This window comes from Pelobates fuscus, chromosome 3 (assembly GCF_036172605.1).
Source record: "Pelobates fuscus isolate aPelFus1 chromosome 3, aPelFus1.pri, whole genome shotgun sequence".
Classification (NCBI taxonomy): domain Eukaryota; kingdom Metazoa; phylum Chordata; class Amphibia; order Anura; family Pelobatidae; genus Pelobates; species Pelobates fuscus.
In genome coordinates this window covers 159,518,928-159,540,746 of record NC_086319.1, presented here as the reverse complement: position 1 = coordinate 159,540,746, position 21,819 = coordinate 159,518,928, and the positions used below count along the sequence as shown (strand labels likewise).

General features: G+C 41.6%; 1 protein-coding gene across 2 annotated transcripts in view; it reads left to right on the top strand.

Annotated features, from left to right (window-relative positions):
* The first annotated feature begins 799 nt into the window (after window positions 1–799).
* The window catches only part of DGKI (diacylglycerol kinase iota), a 414,076-nt gene continuing 393,056 nt past the window's right edge, over window positions 800–21,819 (top strand). For both annotated transcript variants that reach the window (XM_063447583.1, XM_063447582.1), the window contains exon 1: window positions 800–1,020. In XM_063447583.1, the coding sequence (XP_063303653.1) occupies window positions 872–1,020 (149 nt within the window). In that variant the 5' untranslated portion in view covers window positions 800–871. The remainder of the gene's footprint in view (window positions 1,021–21,819) is intronic.

The following is a 21,819-nucleotide window of genomic DNA, read 5'->3' as shown; positions in this document are numbered from 1 at the left end:
ATGAATGTGAGTATGTGTGTGTATAACAGTCTACAGTTGGGGGGATGGGTGCCAGTTTGCAATTTTGCCCAGGTGTCAAATAACCTATGTACGCCGTTAGCACAAAAAAAGTTTGCAATGCAGACTTTCCATGGTGCTATGCCATTTTTAAGTTGAAACATCTTAAGAGAGTATTTTATTATTTTTATATTAAATAATATTATATAACACTGGTTTCCAACCTAATTCTTAAGGCATTTTAACTGATATAGCACCATTTGGTTAGTACCGTTCAGTGTATAATCTAAAGATAGCCATTTTTTCCATACAAATCCCATATAGTATACAGAATTTGCATATTTTCCAAACATCAAAGATAAACCATATTTCAGACCCTTGCCAAGTTACAGATTTTGTAATATTACAATCTGGGCCTGTATTTAAAGAGATTGGCTCTGGATTAAAGAAGTACTGTTTGTCTAGACATGCTGAATCCTGAAAAATTCTAGTTTATTTGGTGACTAAACAAATGTCTGGTGAATAATCTCCTATGAGTTATCTATCTATCTATCTATCTATCTATCTATCTACCCACCCACCCTTTTCTTCTTATCATATGTACATACATGGGTAAATTAGGAGTGTGATGGATAATAATATTACAGGGGTTATATAAGAAATTAGGATTGTAAAGGGCATTAATTTGTGGGTGGGAGGAAGGTGCAGGGAGGAGCAGCTCGGCTCTGATTGGCCGGGGAGGAGTTTCCCACAATGCTCCTCTCCCCCCTCTCCCCCCATGGATGCTGCCGCAGCGCCTCCTCCATTTGCAGCCCTCGCAGCGGAGCTGTGACTGTGCCCGGGACCCCCGCTCAGCCCCCGAGCCGGCACCACCATGAACCCGCCGAGCAGGGAGCCGGGATGCCGGGGAGCAGAGGGAGGGCAGGAGGCTGCCGGGGAGCCGGCCAATGGGCACCGAGACAAGGAGGAGACGGTGGAGGAGAAGCTCCGGAACCTGACCTTCCGCAAACAGGTGTCCTACAGGTAAGCGGGGGGACAGGCTGGGATACATGAGTGCTACAGGTTACAGGGATACAGGCTGGGTTACTGCAGGGACAGGGATACAGGGAGTGTCTGGGCTCCCACCATGGGATGCAGGCATTGATTGGGATTCTACAGGTGCAGGGGGAATAGAGAGCCACTAGGCTCCTCCAGGTACAGGACATACAGGGCAGGATTGGGCTTCTGGGGAAACAAGCAATACAGGCTCGGCTGCAACAGGTACCAGAGATACAGCCAGACAGACAGAGTGTGGGCTCATGCAGGTACAGGTGATAGTGGGAGGGACTGGTCTCCTACAGGTACATGGGGTACAGGCTGGGGCAGGGCTCCTACAGGTATACAGGATGAGTCTGGACTTTTATAGGTACAGAGGATTGGACTAGTGGTGCTGGGCTCCTACAAACACATTGGAAACATTTAGCTTTGGGTGCTTACAGGAACAGGTCATAGAAGGCGGAACTAGGCTGATACAGGTACAGGGGATACAGGGAGAGACTGGACACTTACACATCCAGGGCTAGAGGTTGAGACTAAGTCATCTAGGTACATGGGATACAGGCAGGGACTGGGCACCATCTATTACAAGGATGCAGGGTGTGTCTGGGCTCCAAGTACAGTGAATACAGGGAGTAACAGGATTCATCCAGGTACAGTATATACAGTCTGGAACTGAGCTTCAATAGGTACTGAGGATACAGGGGGGGGGGGGGGGGGGGTGTTGGGTTAATACAGGTGCAGGGTATACATCAAAGGGAATCGGCTTCTACAGGTACAGAGAATCACAACCGCATTAGGGGCTTCATGGGGCTGGATCTGAAAATTACCCTTAGTCTTAAATACAAAATTTGAATTTGTGTTTCTAATCTCATGAGCCTGACCTCTATCTGCAACTAGACTTTGCAGCCACACAACCATCCCTACAGGCTGTTAACTGAAAACTCAAGCAAGTAAAATCAATTTTCCCTAGCAGGCTGAGACACATAGAAATTCTTTGGGAAAGCAAGGGATAATAGTGATGACAGCTTGTCCCACGGTTCTTGGGGCACAGGGAATCCATATTATGGGTAATGCGGCACAGAAGATCTATGTGCAATGAGCTTGCAGAAGACATAGGCTACACTTGTATGTGTAGTGGGCCTGGGGCATACTGAAACCCCTCCATTTTTAAATGAACACTATAACGTTAGTAATACAAAACTGTATTCCTAACGCTATAGTATCCCTCTGCACTAAGGTTATTGTCTGGAAGTTACTGGAACCCCTGCCAGGTACACATACCTCTTTATGCGGTGGCTCCATCTCCACCTCCTCCGACGTTAGCAATGGGAGGAGAGGATCTAATGCGCATGTGCATTAGTTTGTCCCCATAGCAAAGCACTGAATCAGTTTCAATGAGGTAAAGTGGTCTGGGTGCCTATAGTGTCTCTTCAATCATGGGCACATATCAGATGCAGCTTTGTATAGTCAGAGCCAAGGATACCTTTAACATTTTAGGTTTTATGGTCAGTGCTTCCCGGGTAAGAAAGATATCTGCGACTCCCTGGCTTCATTCTATAAGTATGGTATCCATTATTTAAGCAGCAGATCACAAAATAAAAATCAGACACCTAGTGCAATGGATAGGCCTGGAGCCACAGCTACAATAGCCCTTACGTTAATCTGGCTCTGTAGGGGATATACGGAGGGACTGGGTTACTAAAAGAACAGAGGACACAGAGTGCAACTGGGGTCGTACAGGTATAAGGTATATAGGGTGGGACTGGGAGTAAAGTGACAGAGATGGATCTAACAGGTATATGGGATACAGGTTGGGGCTTGGCTCCGACAGGTAAAATAGATTCAGGGTGGGACTGTGTTTCCATGGTATTGAGGTGTTGGGGTGTATAAAAGAAGGTGGGTGTTGCAGGTATTACATTTCAACAGCAATACAAGTTAATGTTGTTGACTGGGGTGGTCTATCTATAAAAAGGGGGATATGGAGATGAATGGGTGCCTATAGCTAAGGATAATTCTGAGAGTATATGACCCTACAGGTAAGATAGAGAGATATAGATACAGGTAAGAGAGTATACGAATGGACATGGGTGCTACAGGTTATGAGCAACAGGGGTAGCAGTCTTACTTAATAACAACAAATTGAGAAGGTCAATGAACCTTTACGAAAGAAGCATTTAGAATCCTGCACATAAGATGTACAGTGACTACAAGGGCAAAGATACATTGAGGTTCTACATATATATGTGAAGATGTATAGCAGGAGATATAGAGTACTCCTCTAACAAGGGGAACCCGCAGTTGATGCAGGTTAGGTGGAAATAAAGTGTCTTGGAGTTGAAAGCTTAGGGCCGTGACTTGTGTCATTTATGTGATAGCATACTAGTGACATATCAATCCATATTAGGGGGTATAGGAAGCCAAATAACCTGCTAGGTAATAGGGAAAGGTGTTACAGAGCTTACACATGGGGTGTTATAGTATGCCAGATCATATAGTTTATGGGACAGGTATCATAAAGAATGGGCTATGCCATTGGCAGCAAGATATCACGTGACAGGGTTTAAACATGTGAGGGGAATGAATAATGAACAGGCTGAGATGCCAGAATAATATAGGTAATTTGAATTGTATTACAGGTGGTTGAGACTAGTGACAACACATTATTATACAGGTGAATGAAAGTGTGAAACGCCAGTATAATACAGGCAGTTCAGACTGGGTGAAATGACAGTCTAATACAGATGATTTAGAATGAGTGCCATACCATTATAATATGGGGGGATGAAAGTTAATGACATGGCAGTATAAAACAGATAATCTGTTGTAGATTCTGTTGTGGATTTGCAGTTAAGGAAAACATGGTCTTGAAAGGTATAACAAGATAAAGGCTTTTAGGATATGGGGTATGTTTAGATTCCGTAGGTTGAGGAAGGCCTAGTAGAATGTCACAGTTATACAGTTCAGGACGATAGATGCATGCAGGTTCAACAAAAATTATCATAAAGGTATTGGGGAAATGGGGAGTATACAGATTTTACAAGGGGTAGAGAGACATAGAGACATTTGATATTATACAGAGGAGACACAGGATGACACCTAGTGTAATATAGGTTTAGTTCATATGAGGGAAACCAGAGGGGCATTTATAATTTAATTCAAGAAATAGTGTTTTTTATTTGTAAGCTTTGGGTGCTGTAGTTCACTTGTGGAGAGAAAAAGAGAGAAGAGGAGTTTATTTAATCCAGATCACACAAACCAGATAAGAAAGACATATAAGACATCTGAATTATGAAGATCAAAGGTATGAACAAGACACAAAGTAAGAGAGAAGAAGAAAGGGCGTACAGTTGTTTATAAAGAGGTGAAAATGCCCAAGTCATAAAATGGGGAGAGAACCCCAAGCCAGATGTCAAAGGAAGATATACCTTTAGCATATGGAAAGGCAATGTTGGTGTGAAAAAAATGATAATGTATGTTTATTCTATCTTGATATAATCATAATAGGTATATTTACACTGAACAGTGAAACATTTGTAAACCTTAGGTCACGATAACTAAGTGGTAAATATAACTGGCTTTGAAGATTATTTATTAAACCAAACTAGCTGATCTGGACAATTATCTCCAATTCACCCATCTTTCTAGCTCTCCTATTTTGGACTCAAATGTGCAATTTCACAGTGAATTCTCCAACAATTAACAGGTTAATCAATTATTTTGGATGATGTGTGTGATTTCTGAGGTTATCTTTTATGATGTATTTTTCTATGAAGAAACATATACTTTTACTTTATTTCTGAATGTATAGACACAAGGAAGATGTGTTGTTTTTTAAGTTTGTAATTTCAGTAATTGCCTATTTGCGAGAAGCTAATGTGTTAGATATTAGGTATAGTTGTTGGTTAAAAGGCTGATATTACGGATGCTGTATTGAAATAACCTGCTACTTAATTAGAATATTGGCATATTGACATTTTTGTTTTACTAAATCCATTTTTTTTTGCCAAATCCTAGGATGATAGGCATTGCTGTCCAACAATAAGAGGGTAGCAGGTAGAAGGTTATATAGCATGCATATAAACAGTTTAGTGACACTAGTAGGATGATGCAATGGTTCAATTTTGAGTTTATCTGAAATAGCCTTTCTTTCATTTAGCTGTAGAGATTATCACCGGATTGAAAACTAGGATTATTGAAAATAGAAGAAGAATTTCTCGGCAATACCTAATTTCCAGTTTGTAAATGGATTGATGGGTTTCCCTTCCTCCAATGCTTGCCTGCTACATTTCCCATGATGTTCAGTCAGCATAACATTTGGCTGAGGATCATGAGAAATGCAAAGTAACTGGAATCTCTCTCACTGATATACATTTTCTCAGTATTCCATCTTTCAGGGGTTGTCAAATGATGTATTTGTAAAACATGCATTTGGACTATCATAAAATAAATTTAGGGTAAACTTAAATTCCATTAATTTTGACAAAATTTGACCAAAATGGTGTCTCATTCGTGTATTTGTTTTTACAATATGTTAGCTTGAACTTTAACATAATTGCATTATTTTACTAGCAAATATACCCTTGTCTTTGATTTCCAGGATCACACCATTTCATTAACACTTTGAAGTCAAAATTGGGATCATTGTTAACCCCTTTTAACCTAAGGAAGCAGCCGATGATGTCATGTTGTTGCTGTAATTTTAATGCTTAGTGCATTTAAAAAAAACAACAACAAAAACAGTTTCAGAAAAGCAATATGGTTAATGACAATCAGGTTTGTTTTGTCTTATCATCTGTAAAAAGCATCTCTCCGAAGGGAATAGTGGTCTGCTGGAGAAGCAGATTATATTCAGCCTTCATCTTTAGCTGGAAGAATATCGGAAACCTGTTTCCTGCTGCAATGTAATATTTATGTATTTCTACATTTGAAGGGAAAATACAGGGTGAAGGAGATCAGTTGTAAATACTTGTTTAAGTCTAACAAATTTCAGATACATCGAATTCAAACATACAAGAGTCTCTGTTGTGATTTATTATCAATTTATTTATTTATTTGATTTCTTAATGATTTCCTGCTTTTACTGTATGTAAAATATCTGCACCTGTCTGAAGGCACGAGTGTTCTGCTAAAACATGGGTAGCCAAGAGGTAGATTCTCAGCTGTTGTAGACCACAATTCCCAAGTTGCTTTACTAGTCATAATCAAGCCACGAATCATGGGAATTGTTAGACAACAGACGGGGATCCTTTTTCTGGCCAACCTATAATTTGTGTTTAAAAAGGCTGGGTGAAAATTATGTCTTAAGTGACCTTCTTAATTGGTGCAAGTATGTTTCTTCGCAAGGTTTGACAAGCAGAAAAAGCATTACCTATCAAGCACTGTGACTACATAATGTGGGGTGATTCTTTTTTTGTTATTTGGCACAGTCTGAGGCTCTGAAATGTTACAAAAAATAAAGCATGCCATGAGGATGTACTGCCCCTTTAATTTATGGGAGCAGTTCTTAATATGTTTGGAAGGAGTAAAAAAATGTACACGGGGCATCAATTTGGCGACCCATTCTTCAATTGTAAAATTACTTTAGTGACCATTTCTTCATCTGTAATGTAACAGCAATTAGTCTAATCTTAATTCATCAAAAGCTAGAGGGCAGAGGGTCTTAGGAATACATTGCTGCTACAGTAGCCATTATTTTGTTGGTGATTCTTTAATGAATATTATATATTTATATCAACCATTGTGGAGGCATTGAAATAGCATAAAGACCCAATATCATATCCTGACCCAGGGCTTGGTATTGTACGACATTTCTCTATAGATGCTCAAGTACATATGAACAGGGCAGCCATCAGTGGGTAAGAGCGGGTACTCCATTATGAGGCCCGGGTGTTCACCAGTGTCTGCTAGTGCTAGGCAGTCTGCTATTAAGACATGGGTATCTCCTCTAACCAGACTGCATTCCAACTGTGGAGTGCATACATACCTTCCAACATTTCAAACGGACAAAGAGGGACACTTCATTTTAGTGTGTGAGTGGGGGGGGGGGGGGGGGGGGGGGAGGTGGAGGGGGGGGGGAAATAGGGGGTGTGGCCAGTGGTGGGGCTGTTTTGAGACATTTTAAGTGACTTACTAATAACAATTTATGCAACTAAAATGTAATTCAGAACAAGAATATTGTATCTTATTTACACAGATTGATTTCTAAACACATTTATTGTAGTTTAAAGACACATTACTACAAGTTTTATTGCTGTGGAGCTCTGTTATAGACAAAGACACAAAAACAATCCGAAACTCCTAGAAAAGAAAGATATTAAAAAAGAAAAGATTTCATCCCAAAATAGGGACTGTCCCTCCTAAATAGGGATACTTGGGAGGTACAGCACTGGGACCCTTCAAGAGCTGTATTGCTCTTGTGCGTCGATGCACTATAAGGAAGTGATGTCAGATCACTTCCAGTGTAAGAAGGAAGATGGGAAAGGAGAGTAAAGCAGTGCATGCAGTCTAACTGGACCTTGATGAAGCCAACCTCCTCCTGCACCAAGATAAAAAAAAGAGGAGGGTGTCTAAAACAGAGAATAAGTTATGTGTATGTGTTCCAGACTTTATATGTGTATGACTGTGTATGTGTCTTTTGTGTACATTTGTGTGAGATTGGGTATGTGCATTTTTTTTGTGGTTGTGTGTATCTGTGTATGTACAGTCATGGGCAAAATAAAGTACACCCTCTTTGAATTCTATGGTTTTTCATACCAGGACATAATAACAATCATCTGTTCCGTAGCAGGTCTTAAAATCAAGTAAATACAACCTTCGATGAACAACAACACATTACATATTACACCATGTCAGGATTTATTTAACAAACATAAAGTCAAAAGGGAAAAGCCATGTATGAAAAACGTCATGATTCAATAGCTTGTAGAACCACCTTTAGCAGCAATAACTTGAAATAATAATTTTCTGTTTGACTTCATCAGTCTTTCAGATCGTTGTGGAGGAATTTTGGCAGACTCTTCTTTTCCATGTCGCTTCAGTTCAAGTTGAAGTTTGCTCAATTTTGCATTTGTTTATGCACAGCTCTCTTAAGGTCCCGCCACAGCATTTCAATTGGGTTGAGGTCTGGACTTTGATTGGGCCATTGCAACACCTTGATTCCTTTCTTTTTCAGTCAACGTGTTGAAGATTTGCTGGTGTGCTTGGGAATCATTGTCCTGTTGCATGACCCAATTTCAGCCAAGCTTTAGCTGTCGGACAGATGGGCTCACATTTGACTCTAGAATACATCGGTATACAGAGGACTTCATGGTCGACTCAATGACTCCAAGATTTTTTGTTTAAAGTTTGCTTAGTAAATAGACCCCATAGCCCAGGTGTGTTGCTAATGTTAAAAAATGCAGGGAGCTTGAGCATGAAAATAATTTCCCACACCCCTTCCTCGCCCCTCAGCACACCTTTTTACAAACGCCTAGTTACAGATACACACACAGCCACATACATGCTGATACTAAATAATAGAATAATAACATTAATAATACATATTATTGCAATAAGAGAGGTATCAATGGTAAGAAATGGAGGGATGCTAGTCTAAGGTTAAATGACCAGAACAGCAGAACGATAGAAGCAGAAGAAGTAGACGGAGCAAGAAGAGACAATGAGCAAGACATTCCTACAATTCAGGAGTCGATGGTGTGAAGGCTACGTGCTCCTCACTGCTGCCACCGCAATTATATGCAATCACTGAAGTACTGGCACATGATTGCAGAGTGCCGAAACGTCAATGAGGAATGTCTCAACTGAGCACCTAGTCCCAGGCCAGCCCCATGACTTGGGTCTCATAATAACTGTGTGTATCTTTTAGACCCAGGGCTTCTTGGGGATACACTCGGTGCTCTAGCCCCTTTTCCTGTTGCTACTGCCTTAGCCTATGTGTTTAAATGATGAAGCTCTCTGGATGTTTCCTATTCACATTTCAAACAGCAGGCTCATTGAGAAAACACAATTTTCAAGTTAAAAAGGGTGTAATTTTATATAAGTGAAATTATTGACTTCTCAGCCAGCTCCCTGACAATTATGTGAAAGCTAATAGTTTGGTTTTCTGTCTGGTTGGGAACTGGCCAATAACATATGCTAAAACTTTGTGCAGCTTGTTTTATGTGTGATCTCCCACTAACATCAAATGCATATTACATTAATGTATTTAGCAAGGTCTCAGGCCCAGTGGTAGTCTGGGCCAAAGTGGACTTTAAGGAATACTCTATGAGATCATTTTAGCTATACTTCTGGGGTGCATTCCGGCTAATATTTCACTCTGTGGGCTGGTTAATGGGAATGTTTTTTTTTTTTTTGTGTACTCAAAAGGACACTCTATGTACAGCGTTCCTGCTAATAATCTTTTTTTTTTGTGAGTGATAAAGCACTTGCACAGTTCAGAAATAAATCTTTATTAGAAACACACTGTGCTGATTGCATTGATAACATTTTGTTCTTGCAGTACCTTCAGGGTATGATTGTTTTAAGACTACTTTCTTCACAGTTGGACTTTTCTCAAAAAGTGCTTAGAGGGTACACTGACTATTTATCCTGAGCTTGTTTATAATAAGCTCTTTGAGGCGGAGATCTCTCATTTTGTATGGATATGTAATTCAGCCTGTTACAATTTCTGCATCAAGTGTTTCATGCTACTCCTTCTAATGTAACGCAATCTGTAAAGCACTAAGCACACCTGTTAGCGCTGTTTAAATAAAATATACAGCCGTGAGCACATGCTGCATATACCCGCTTCTGTAATGTAACCCGCCAAGTGTTCTTTTTAGTACTTCATAAATAAAATATACATTAACAGTTAACTGTGCCCTTATTTGGACAATTTTGTATTTCAAGGGATTTAGTTGAAATTTTAATTGGAAATGGTAAAACTGCACTAAAACGTATCTCCAATGCATGCTTCTTGGCTGAGTTAGAGATTTTTCTAAGATGGCAATCATGGCCACAGTATTGCGAGTTGGTTGGTAACCAAAGAAATTTCTGTTTAGTAAATAAACCCCTAACAAACTTTTTAAAAGAGAGCACAAAAACAATAGTCAAAGGATATTGATGAACTATGTATATTTTCTAACCTGCTGATGTTTTGCATAGTCACATAAATTGTATCCTGTGGTCACATGACATAAAGAAAAGACAGCGAAATATTATGCTTCTGTTGCTTTATATACTTAAAACTATATAAAAAAATAACCTGGTGGTCTATGCTCAGTGTTGATCTGCATATGTCAGTCTAGATGTATCACATCAGCTTATTAGCTTTTCAATAGCGCTTTAAGGATAAATATTTTAAGGGACAGTCCAAACACCACAACCGCATCATTTTATCTTAGTGGTTATAGTGATAGGAAAATGTCTCTGAATATTAAACTTTTAAATTCTTACTGTTTTTTGAGATCTTGTGTCCACACCAACCTTGGCAGTGCACAGCAGTCAGAACAAGGCAGTGAATTGTGCTTTGTGCATGCAAGCTCACTGTACACCTCTTGCAAGTAATGGAGACTAGTGATGTCGCGAACATAACATTTTCGGTTCGTGAACGGCGAACGCGAACTTAACGGGCGAACCGGGCGAACCGCCATAGACTTCAATGGGCAGGCGAATTTTAAAACCCACAGGGACTCTTTCTGGCCACAATAGTGATGTAAAAGTTATTTCAAGGGGACTGACACCTGGACTGTGGCATACTGGAGGGGGATCCATGGCAAAACTCCCATGGAAAATTATATAGTTGATGCAGAGTCTGGTTTTAATCCATAAAGGGCATAAATCACCTAACATTCCTAAATTGTTTGGAATAACGTGCTTTAAAACATCAGGTATGATGTTGTATTGATCAGGTAGTGTAAGGGTTACACCCGCTTCACAGTGACAGACCAAACTCCCCGTTTAACGCACCGCAAAGAACCGCAAACAGTCCATCTGCACAACCGCAAACTCCCCGTTTGCACAAGGTTGGATACCAAGCTAGCCATGTCCCGTTCCTTGTCCTCACTGATGTCATTGAAGGTCTCTTCCTCCACCCAGCCACGTACAACACCAAGGGTCCCCGAAAGGTGACAACAAGCCCCTTGGGACGCCTGCTGTGTTTGGTCTTCCACCTCCTCAAAGCCACCTTCCTCCTCTGACTCCTCTTCTTCAGACTCCTCTCTCTGCGTTGCCTCTCTCTGCGTTATTATAAGGTGTGTTAAGTAGTACTATTCCTATCAGTTTAATCCCTGTTACGTCCCCTATCAGGGGACGTGTATATAAGGCATCGATTTTAGGAAGCGGGAGATGGAAAAACATGTTTGGTCGGTCATCCTACTTCAAATTTGGGGCACTGCGCGTGCATTCTAATGTGCCACCAGATAGGAGTGGTGTGTTAAGTAGTCACCCTCATCAGGCCTTTTTTAGTTGAATGTATAGCCCACTGTCAGTCCCTTCGGGATCCATCCCTCATTCATCTTAATAAAGGTGAGGTAATCTAGACTTTTTTGACCTAGGCGACTTCTCTTCTCAGTGACAATACCTCCTGCTGCACTGAAGGTCCTTTCTGACAGGACACTTGAAGCGGGGCAGGCCAGAAGTTCTATCGCAAATTGGGATAGCTCAGGCCACAGGTCAAGCCTGCGCACACAGTAGTCAAGGGGTTCATCGCTCCTCAGAGTGTCGAAATCTGCAGTTAAGGCGAGGTAGTCTGCTACCTGTCGGTCGAGTCGTTCTCTGAGGATGGACCCCGAAGGGCTGTGGCGATGCGTAGGACTTAAAAAGCTCCACATGTCCTCCATCAACAACACGTCTGTAAAGCATCCTGTCCTTGCCGGCGTGGTCGTGGGAGGAGGAGGATTACTTTCACCTCTTCCCCTGTTCGATTCCCGTTGTGCTGTGACATCACCCTTATACGCTGTGTAAAGCATACTTTTTAATTGATTTTGGAACTGCTGCATCCTTTCCGACTTGCCGTAATTCGGTAACATTTCAGACACTTTCTGCTTATACCGGGGGTCTAGTAGCGTGGACACCCAGTACAGGTCGTTCTCCTTCAGCCTTTTTATACGAGGGTCCCTCAACAGGCACGACAGCATGAAAGACCCCATTTGCACAAGGTTGGATGCCGAGTTACTTATGTCCTGTTCCTCGTCCTCAGTGATCTCTCTGAAGGTATGTTCTTCCCCCCAGCCACGTACAACACCACGGGTACCAGATAGGTGACAATGAGCACCCTGGGATACCTGTTGTGGTTGTTCTTCCTCCTCCTCCTCAAAGCCACATTCCTCCTCTGACTCCTCTTCCTCACAATCCTCTTCCAGTGTTGCCGAAGGTCCAGCAAGCGATGCTGATAAGGCTGTTTCTGGTGGTGATGGTGACCATAACTCATCCTCTTCACGCTCATCTACGGCCTGATCCAGCACTCTTCACAGGGCACGCTCCAGGAAGAAAACAAATGGTATGATGTCGCTGATGGTGCCTTCGGTGCGACTGACTAGGTTTGTCACCTCCTCAAAAGGACGCATGAGCCTACAGGCATTGCGCATGAGCGTCCAGTAACGTAGCAAAAAAATCCCCAGCTCTGCAGAGGCTGTCCTAGCACCCCGGTCACACAAATACTTTTTCTTGTTGGAGCAGGCGGTCGAACATTAGGAGTGTTGAATTCCAACGCGTCGGGCTGTCGCAAATCAAGCGCCTCACTGGCATGTTGTTTCGCCGCTGGATATCGGAAAAGTGCGCTATGGCCGTGTAGGAACACCTGAAATGGCCACACACCTTCCTGGCCTGCTTAAGGACGTCCTGTAAGCCTGGGTACTTATACACAAAGCGTTGTACGATCAAATTACACACATGTGCCATGCATGGCACATGTGACAACTTGCCCAAATGCAATGCCGCCAACAAATTTCTTCCGTTGTCACAAACCACTTTGCCGATCTCCAGTTGGTGCAGAGTCAGCCACTGATCCACCTGTGCGTTCAGGGCGGACAGGAGTGCTGGTCCGGTGTGACTCTCTGCTTTCAGGCAAGTCAACCCCAAGACGGCGTGACACTGCCGTATCCGGGATGTGGAACAGTACCTGGGGAGCTGGGGGGGTGCCGTTGATGTGGAGCAAGATGCAGCAGCAGAAGAGGACTCAGCCGAGGAGGTTATGGAAGAGGATGGAGTAGGAGGAGTAGAGGAGGTGGCAGGAGGCCTGCCTGCAAGTCGTGGCGGTGTCACCAACTCCTCTGCAGAGCCACGCATTCCATGCTTGGCAGCCGTCAGCAGGTTTACCCAATGCGCAGTGTAGGTGATATACCTGCCCTGACCATGCTTTGCAGACCAGGTATCAGTGGTCAGATGGACCCTTGCCCCAACACTGCATGCCAGACGTGCCATTACTTCCTTTTGCACAATCGAGTACAGGTTGGGGATTGCCTTTTGTGCAAAGAAATTTCGGCCGGGTACCTTCCACTGCGGTGTCCCAATAGCTACAAATTTTTTGAACACCTCAGACTCCACCAGCTTGTATGGTAAAAGCTGGCGGGCTAAGAGTTCAGTCAAGCCAGCTGTCAGACGCCAGGCAAGTGGGTGACTTTGTGACATTGGCTTCTTACGCTCAAACATGTCCTTGACAGACACCTGATTGTGGGCAGATGAGCAGGAACTGCTTAAGGTGAGAGACGGAGGAGCGGGTGGTTGAGAGGGGGCAAGGAGGACAGCAGTGGTTAACGTGGCTGAAGATGCTGGACCAGGAGGAGGATGGCGGCTTTGAGTTTGTGTGCTGCTTGTACGCATGTGTTGATCCCATAGGCGTTTGTGATGTGCGATCATGTGCCTTCGCAAAGCAGTTGTACCTAGGTGGGTGTTGGACTTCCCACGACTCAGTTTCTTTTGGCACAGGTTGCAAATGGCATCGCTGTTGTCAGAGGCAGACACACAAAAAAAATGCCACACTGCTGAGCTCTGCAATGACGGCATTCTGGTAGTGGCAACAGCATGCGTTGATTGGCATGCTGTGTGACTGTGCCACTAGCTCCTTGCGACGACCTCCTCCTGCTTCCAACTCGTCTCCTTCTCCTCCTCTCTGTCTCCCAATCTGAACTTTCCCCCTGTTCTTCTTCTCTTCTAGCGGGCACCCACGTGACATCCACGGACGCATCGTCATCATCAACCGCTTCACTTGTATCTGACAACTCAGCAAAGGAAGCAGCAGTGGGTACAACATCATCATCATCACACCGTACGTGTGTAATGCTGCCTGACTGAGACATATCCCTGTTATCTACATCCTCTGGCAATAATGGTTGCACATCACTCATTTCTTCCAACTGATGTGTAAAAAACTCCTCTGACATACCAAGTGAAGTGGCTGTGGTGCTAGCTCGTGTTGGTGGTGGCGGCAGGCAGGCGAGTGGTAACTTGAGAGGTGCCCGAAGCTAAGCTGGAGGAGGATGGTGCGTCGAGGTTCCGAGCGGAAGCTGTAGAAGATTGGGAGTCCTGTGTTAGCCAGTCAACTATGTCCTCAGAACTTTTCAAGTTCAGGTTACGTGGCCTCTGAACACTGGGCATTATTCTAGGGCCAAAGGGAATCACAGAACCACGACCACGACGGCCCCTGCGGGGTGGCCTGCCTCTGCCTGTCATTTTTTTTTCGATTAGTGGTACTATGTGTGCAAGCTACTGTGACAACAGATATGAGTGGCACTGGTGTGACGCTGTGCCCTGGCAGGCACTGAAACGCACACTCGTGAAGGAAACTGACTGCTATTATATTACAGTCCAAAAAGTTCATTTTTTATTAAATGCGAGCTATTGGGACACCAGATATGAGTGAGTGGTGGCACTGGGCAGGCCCTGAAACGCACACTAGTGAAGGAAACTGACTGCTATTATATTACAGTCCAAAAAGTTTAGTTTTTTTTAAATGCAAGCTATTGGGACACCAGATATGAGTGAGTGGTGGCACTGGGCAGGCCCTGAAACGCACACTCGTGAAGGAAACTGACTGCTATTATATTACAGTCAAAAAAGTTTTTTTTTTGTTAAATGCAAGCTATTGTGACACCAGATATGAGTGGTGGCACTGGGCAAGTGGGCACAGTATACGCAGCGAGCCTAACACACACGCTGGCAGACAAGTAACTGCTATTCAATCTATTACAGTCACATTTTTTTTTTTTTAAATGTACACTACTGTTACACCAGATATGAGTTGCACTGGTGTGACACTGTGCCCTGGCAGGCCCTGAACGCACACTAGTGAAGGAAACTGACTGCTATTATATTACAGTCAAAAAAGTTTATTTTTTTTTAAATGCAAGCTATTGGGACACCAGTGAGTGAGTGGTGGCACTGGGCAGGCCCTGAAACGCACACTAGTGAAGGAAACTGACTGCTATTATATTGCAGTCAAAAAAGTTCATTTTTTGTTAAATGCAAGCTATTGTGACACCAGATATGAGTGGTGGCACTGGGCAAGTGGGCACAGTATACGCTGCGAGCCTGACATACACGCTGGCAGACAACTAACTGCTATTCAATCTATTACAGTCACATTTTTTTTTTTTTTTAAATGTACACTACTGTTACACCAGATATGAGTTGCACTGGTGTGACACTGTGCCCTGGCAGGCCCTGAACGCACACTAGTGAAGGAAACTGACTGCTATTATATTACAGTAAAAAAGTTTATTTTTTTTTAAATGCAAGCTATTGGGACACCAGTGAGTGAGTGGTGGCACTGGGCAGGCCCTGAAACGCACACTAGTGAAGGAAACTGACTGCTATTATATTGCAGTCAAAAAAGTTCATTTTTTGTTAAATGCAAGCTATTGTGACACCAGTGAGTGAGTGGTGGCACTGGGCAAGTGGGCACAGTATTTGCTGTGAGCCTGACACACAGGCTGGCTGGCAGGCAGGCAACTGCAATTACATTACACAGAAAAAAAAAGCAGACTCATGTTCTAGCCCTAAAAAGGGCTTTTTGGGGTGTTGTCCTTACAGCAGAGATCAGATGAGTCCTTCAGGACTGTAGTGGACACTGAATACACTAGCCTAGCTATCAATTTCCCTATCAAATCAGCAGCAGCTACACTGTCCCTCCTCTCACTAAGAATGCAGCTTCACAATGCCCAGGAGGTGGGAGGGTCTAGGAGGGAGGGTCTGCTGCTGAATGGCTGGAATGTGTCTGCTGACTGTGAGGTACAGGCCAGGGTCAAAGTTTACTCAATGATGACAAATAGGGGGCGGACCGAACAGCGCATGTGTTCACCATCCGTGGCGAACGCGAACAAGCGATGTTCGCCAGGAACTATTCGCTGGCGAAAAGTTCAGGACATCACTAATGGAGACTGATTTAAACAGCGTGATCAGGATGTGTGTGTACACATTGTACAAATACTCAGGAGGCTTATTGGGGAAACTACACAGTGGGAAATAGTTGTAGCTTGGTTGCTCGAGTAGAAGCTTAAAAGCTTGAGAAAAAGTGAAGCTTTGAAAGGTTGGTTTTCCCTGACAGGTTCCAAGCACCATGTCCAATACAGTAAACTATAGTGAATATGGTGTTTGGAGCATACATTTAAATTAGCAGTAATAATATATTAAGTACACAGGTCTTTTATTGTGGCAACATGTGATCTGTGTTAAGGTGTTTAATTAATGCCAGGTACAGACTGCACACCACTCTTGCTTAATAGGACTGAAACCCTCCGCATGCAAAGTAAATGGACTTCTAGTTTACTTTTCCCAGAATGCCTCACAAACAACACCAGTGCTACTAAGCAGCATGCGTAGTATTGTAGGAAGCCAGTACCTTTATATAATGGCAAACTGGGTCATTAGGATGAACTTTGTTGCATCTTGAGTGGACTAGGGATTCCCATGAAGCCTTGAAAAAAGAATCAGCATTGTGGAAATGCTGTTATAAATTTAAATGACTCTGTCAAGATAGATGAAATGGGGCTTGTCTTAAAAGTGAAGTAGAAAAGGGGCGATTTTGAAAAAAAAAAGGCAGTTATGTTGTCAGGTAATCTGCTTTGTAATAAAATTTTAACTTCACTTAGAATTTACTCTATAGTGAGTAACTCTGCATAGGGAATTTACCTTCCGAGTGAGAGCTTTACACAATGCGACCTGTTCATGAAACAGTAAGTTTGGATCAACAGCAAAAACATGTGAGAAAGGCTGAACTTGATGGATGCAAGTCTCTTTTCAGCTATGTAACTATGTAACTATGTACATCTAACTTGCAAAATCTAGGCTAAATCTTGCTAAGTTGGAAAAAATAAAAGTTGAACATATTTTCTGGACCTCTTAAGGAATATGATGAACAAACCAAAATACATACCTTCCAAAATTGGAAGGTATGAGATGGGCAAGGGTGGGGGTGGTGCTTCAGGGGGGATCCCTGTAGTTTGTTCCACTGTAAGGGCATACAAGCCTGGCATCAAGCATGCCAGGTGGATGGGCAGCGTCTCTGGCCAGCCCCCATAGAACATGAAAGACCATGAGAGACTGCTGTACAGCGCAAGCACGTCTAAGGATACACTCTCATTGTGCTGCCTGGAGACAGTTCCTTGGGATACCCAGATATGAGAAGCCAGGGGGCACAATCGGTACTACAGGACAGAACCATAGGGTTTTGAAGACCTGACAACATGATATGATGTACCACAATTATACTGAGTCAACCATTAAGTCATTGTTTAGTAAATAAACCCCAGAGAGATGTATAAGGAGTTAGTTACCCCTTGCAATGAATCAAACATCAACTAACTAGTTAGCGAATACACCCCAATTAAATAACATGCTGGGGATAAAACACAATATGATAGAAAAGTCAAAGATCCCTTGCAGACTGTTTGTTGATGTCCTGCCATCTCACTGTTTAGAGAATAAGCACGAGTGACAAAATAAAAGGCGTTGTAGGCACAGTGCATTGACTCAGCTGTAAAGCTACTGTTTCCTGAACAAACCCCAGTGTGATATGAAATGGCATGAATGTATTGCAGGCCGGTTGGGTAGAATCAGGGTTAATCACTGTAATTATTCCTGTATATTGTGCTCAGTGTACTTCCAAACCTTATCTGTACTAAAGAACAGAGAGACAGAAAGCAGCTGTGTGCTGGATCAGTAAAAATAACACAGCTTTAATATTAGGGCAGTTAGAATTTGCCTTGACGTGTGGTGTTTTTATTTTTTTTTCTGCTTTCTCTCTGTGTGGATCCCACGTTCTCGAGCCCAGATGCATACACCCTACTATTATTTACTCAACACACATGTAATTCTCGTTTGATAAGCTTGTATGATGGTCGAAACAGGCCGGGCTAGTCTTACACAGATAACCTCCCCCATCTCTTCCCTGCTGCACGGTAAAAACAGCCCCATCTCTCTGTGCAGAGAATATTAAGCAAATAAAGCAGTGGGATGCCATTTGACACCATATATGGAAGTGCTGCTATAAATAGCATACCGGCACGCTAAAAATAGCTCCACGTATCATAGAGAAACATCTATTAATCCCTGTAAACGCATCTTGACTTATACGTGCCTCTTCTGCAGTAGTCGAACCTCAATGATTGTTGATCAACAGTTTGTAGTTTCTGATTGGTTGCGTTATTTTCCAGGTGCTGCCACGGGAGGGGGAGGGTAAACCAACAAAATGTAATTATAGCATATAAAAATGCTAAAATAGTCAAATCTAAAAAATTCTCAGACTCAGCAATTTTTTGGGTCTAAATCACATGGTCAACTCTCCATATTTGTAGTTAAGTGAATAAATCCATTATTAACTCCACAGCAACTGGTGAATGTTAGTTATCAGCCCTGGTTAAATAATACATTGCTTTTTTATTTTATTTTTTTTATTCACACAATCAAGTTATATGCTGCGATTATTTTTAAAGCCACGAGAGCAGTCTGTGTGGCCTTTAGAGAACTGTGTAATTACCCATAAATGTAATCTTCTACACCTTAGAGAATGGTCTAATTTTTCTTGAACTTGCAAAGCACTCTAACTCCATATACCACAGGGAAATCCAGTAAACCCTAAGGGAGTGTGCTAATTCTTTCTGTATCCTGAAGCATTGTCCAATTTCCTGTAGGTTACAAGATGCCCTTGTCAAAGTGTTACCTTATGGGTATGCTGGTTTACCATGCAATAATAAATTGCCCTTAAAAAGATTTAAGTCTTGCTCTGACATATTAGCAGACTGCTGAAGCTGAGCTGAGGGGTGTTGAAGAGCGCCTTGATCAGAAAACTAGGGAGCCGTATGACAGTATAGTAGAGTCTAGAATACTCTAGATGCTTCAAGATGAAAGGACATCATTAACATCTTCTGTACTTTGAAGAGTGCTCTGATAGCATTACCTTTCAGTGCTTACTGATAGCACAACTCAAAGGAACATACTGTATGTGAATAGTGAGTCCTATGACATTACCATGAAAAAATATTCTGTAACAAGATAGACAGTACAGTAGTGGCACTCCAGAGGTTAGCCATCACTGCCCCAGGTAATAAATGGGAATTACTCTCTAAGCACAGTACCTTGGAGAGTACTTTGATAAATATGAACACTGAAAAAAGCAGTACCCTGTAACTCAGTGGAGTACATTTTTTTTAAATTATAAAAGGTTAGTAAAGTACATTTGGGATTAAGATGGTTATTCACTAAATTGAGAACTCATAGTGAATTGAAATTTTAAGGCCGTGGTAGTTAAACTGAAAGCATAGCTGACTTAGATAATATTTGCCGTTTGGCTATTTTGACCTTAAATTTGAAATTCACTTTGAATTCTGAATAACACTGTTATTGTTATATGACACTATCTCAGTAATCAATATACACTGGAGAATTTTGTTATAAAACATTTAGAAATACTCAGTAGAGAATATTAGACATTTTTGTTTTTCCAAAAAGTAACATTGAAAATGTTCAGTGTAATACTTTGAAGAGGTTTTTTTTTTTTACAATTAAAATACAATATTGTAAGCACTGTATGAGGAAATGTTATTGTTATAAAATACTCAACATACTACATTGAAGTGTAAGGTCAGGAAATATTACTTTTAATATTTTTTGATTCTGAAACAGTATCTCAGAAAATACTTAGTAAAGTGCTGTACTCTAGAAAATTTTGCTAAAATATGAACCTGTTGTGGAAATTACAGTGTTAGTGCTGTACATTAAGCTTTTAACCCCTTAAGGACACATGACATGTGCGACATGTCATGATTCCATTTTATTCCAGAAGTTTGGTCCTTAAGGGGTTAAAGAGCTGCAGTTTGGGAATACGTTTTTTTTTTTTTAAAGACAATTCTGGCTTCCAGAAGTCTTTTGACTCTAATGCATCTTGTTGTTTCCGTTGTCTAATGGGAAATTAAGCCTTATACTAGTTCAGAAAGAACGCTCTGATAAGACAGTGACGTTCAGAGACGTCTGATATAACAGCAGCTAGTGGAGCATTCTGATAGAACAATACTTTGGAGACAAAAATGAAATAAAACTCCATTGGAGAATACTTAAGCACCCTTAATTAGAGAGTGTTTTGAGCTCTAAGATAATGCTTCCTCAAATCTCTTTTATTATTATACATGCTATACTTCAGGACCTTGGAGAGCAATTCAAGGGGCAGTAGAGGGGGATTCTCTGAACTAATGTCTAATTCAGTACTCTGGACAGCTATTGTTAAATATTAAGTTGAAACAATGTATTTTGTTAAAATTCATTTTAATGTTTCACATGAAGATGATATGTCCCACATGTACTGCAAAGTTGTGGGGTTCAGGATCACATTCATAAAGAAATTGACCATATGACTGGAAGAGGCCAGGCTGATGACTATACAGGATGAGAGTCACAGAAACTAATGATTGAAAGATATGAGATCAGACAAGCTCACTTGAGTGGTCTGGTGGATAAAGGGGCTTAATATATGTTATGTCAGTTATGTGTTTTGTAAGTAGGTGGGTTTTTTAATGTTGGTGAGAGAGGTGTACGTAATTGTGTAGAACATATAAACAGCTCATAATGGAATACGTTTGAAAGAAAGGGTATTTTTAAGAGTATGCAAAATGTGATGTAGATATTATTTATAGCCCCGAAACTTTAGCCAGTGGAGCAAAAATGAAATTCTTCAGCTAAGCCTTTCTCACAAGAAATAAGTGAACTAGACAATGTATGTTAAAAACTAAAAAAAAAGGTTGGTGGGGGAACCCCTTACTTTTAGCAACAGTCAAAGAGCTAGATGAAAAAAGTTTTTAAAAATGCAATATAATCTTTATATACATCTTGGATTATTATTATTATTTTATTGTTTATATAGCGCCATCAGATTCCGTAGCGCTGTACAATGGGTATTTTAAATGCCAAAATAATCTATGCCTGTAAGTCAATAAATGGTGTAATTTACAAGAAAAAAAAAATATAAATTTACTGTGAAATTGGATGGACCTTTAATTATATAAACGTTTGAAAATATCCTTGGCTTGTGATCTGATGCCTGAATAAAGATTATGTTGTCTATTTATATATTTATTACATGTATTGTCTGGCATCAAGCTTTTTGTTCTGGCCAAGGGGAAATTTAAACCTAGAGATGCGTGGTACCAGTTTAATTTTGGTTTTATTTGCTCTGTGTGGGTATGTGCCTGCTAATGCAGATACTCATACAACGTCTGCATATAGTTGCTGTATAAATCCTTCTACTTCTACAAAAAAAATCACAATTAAATAAAATCGTTCTGCAAGACATACAGGAAGCCATTAAGCAACCATTAAATG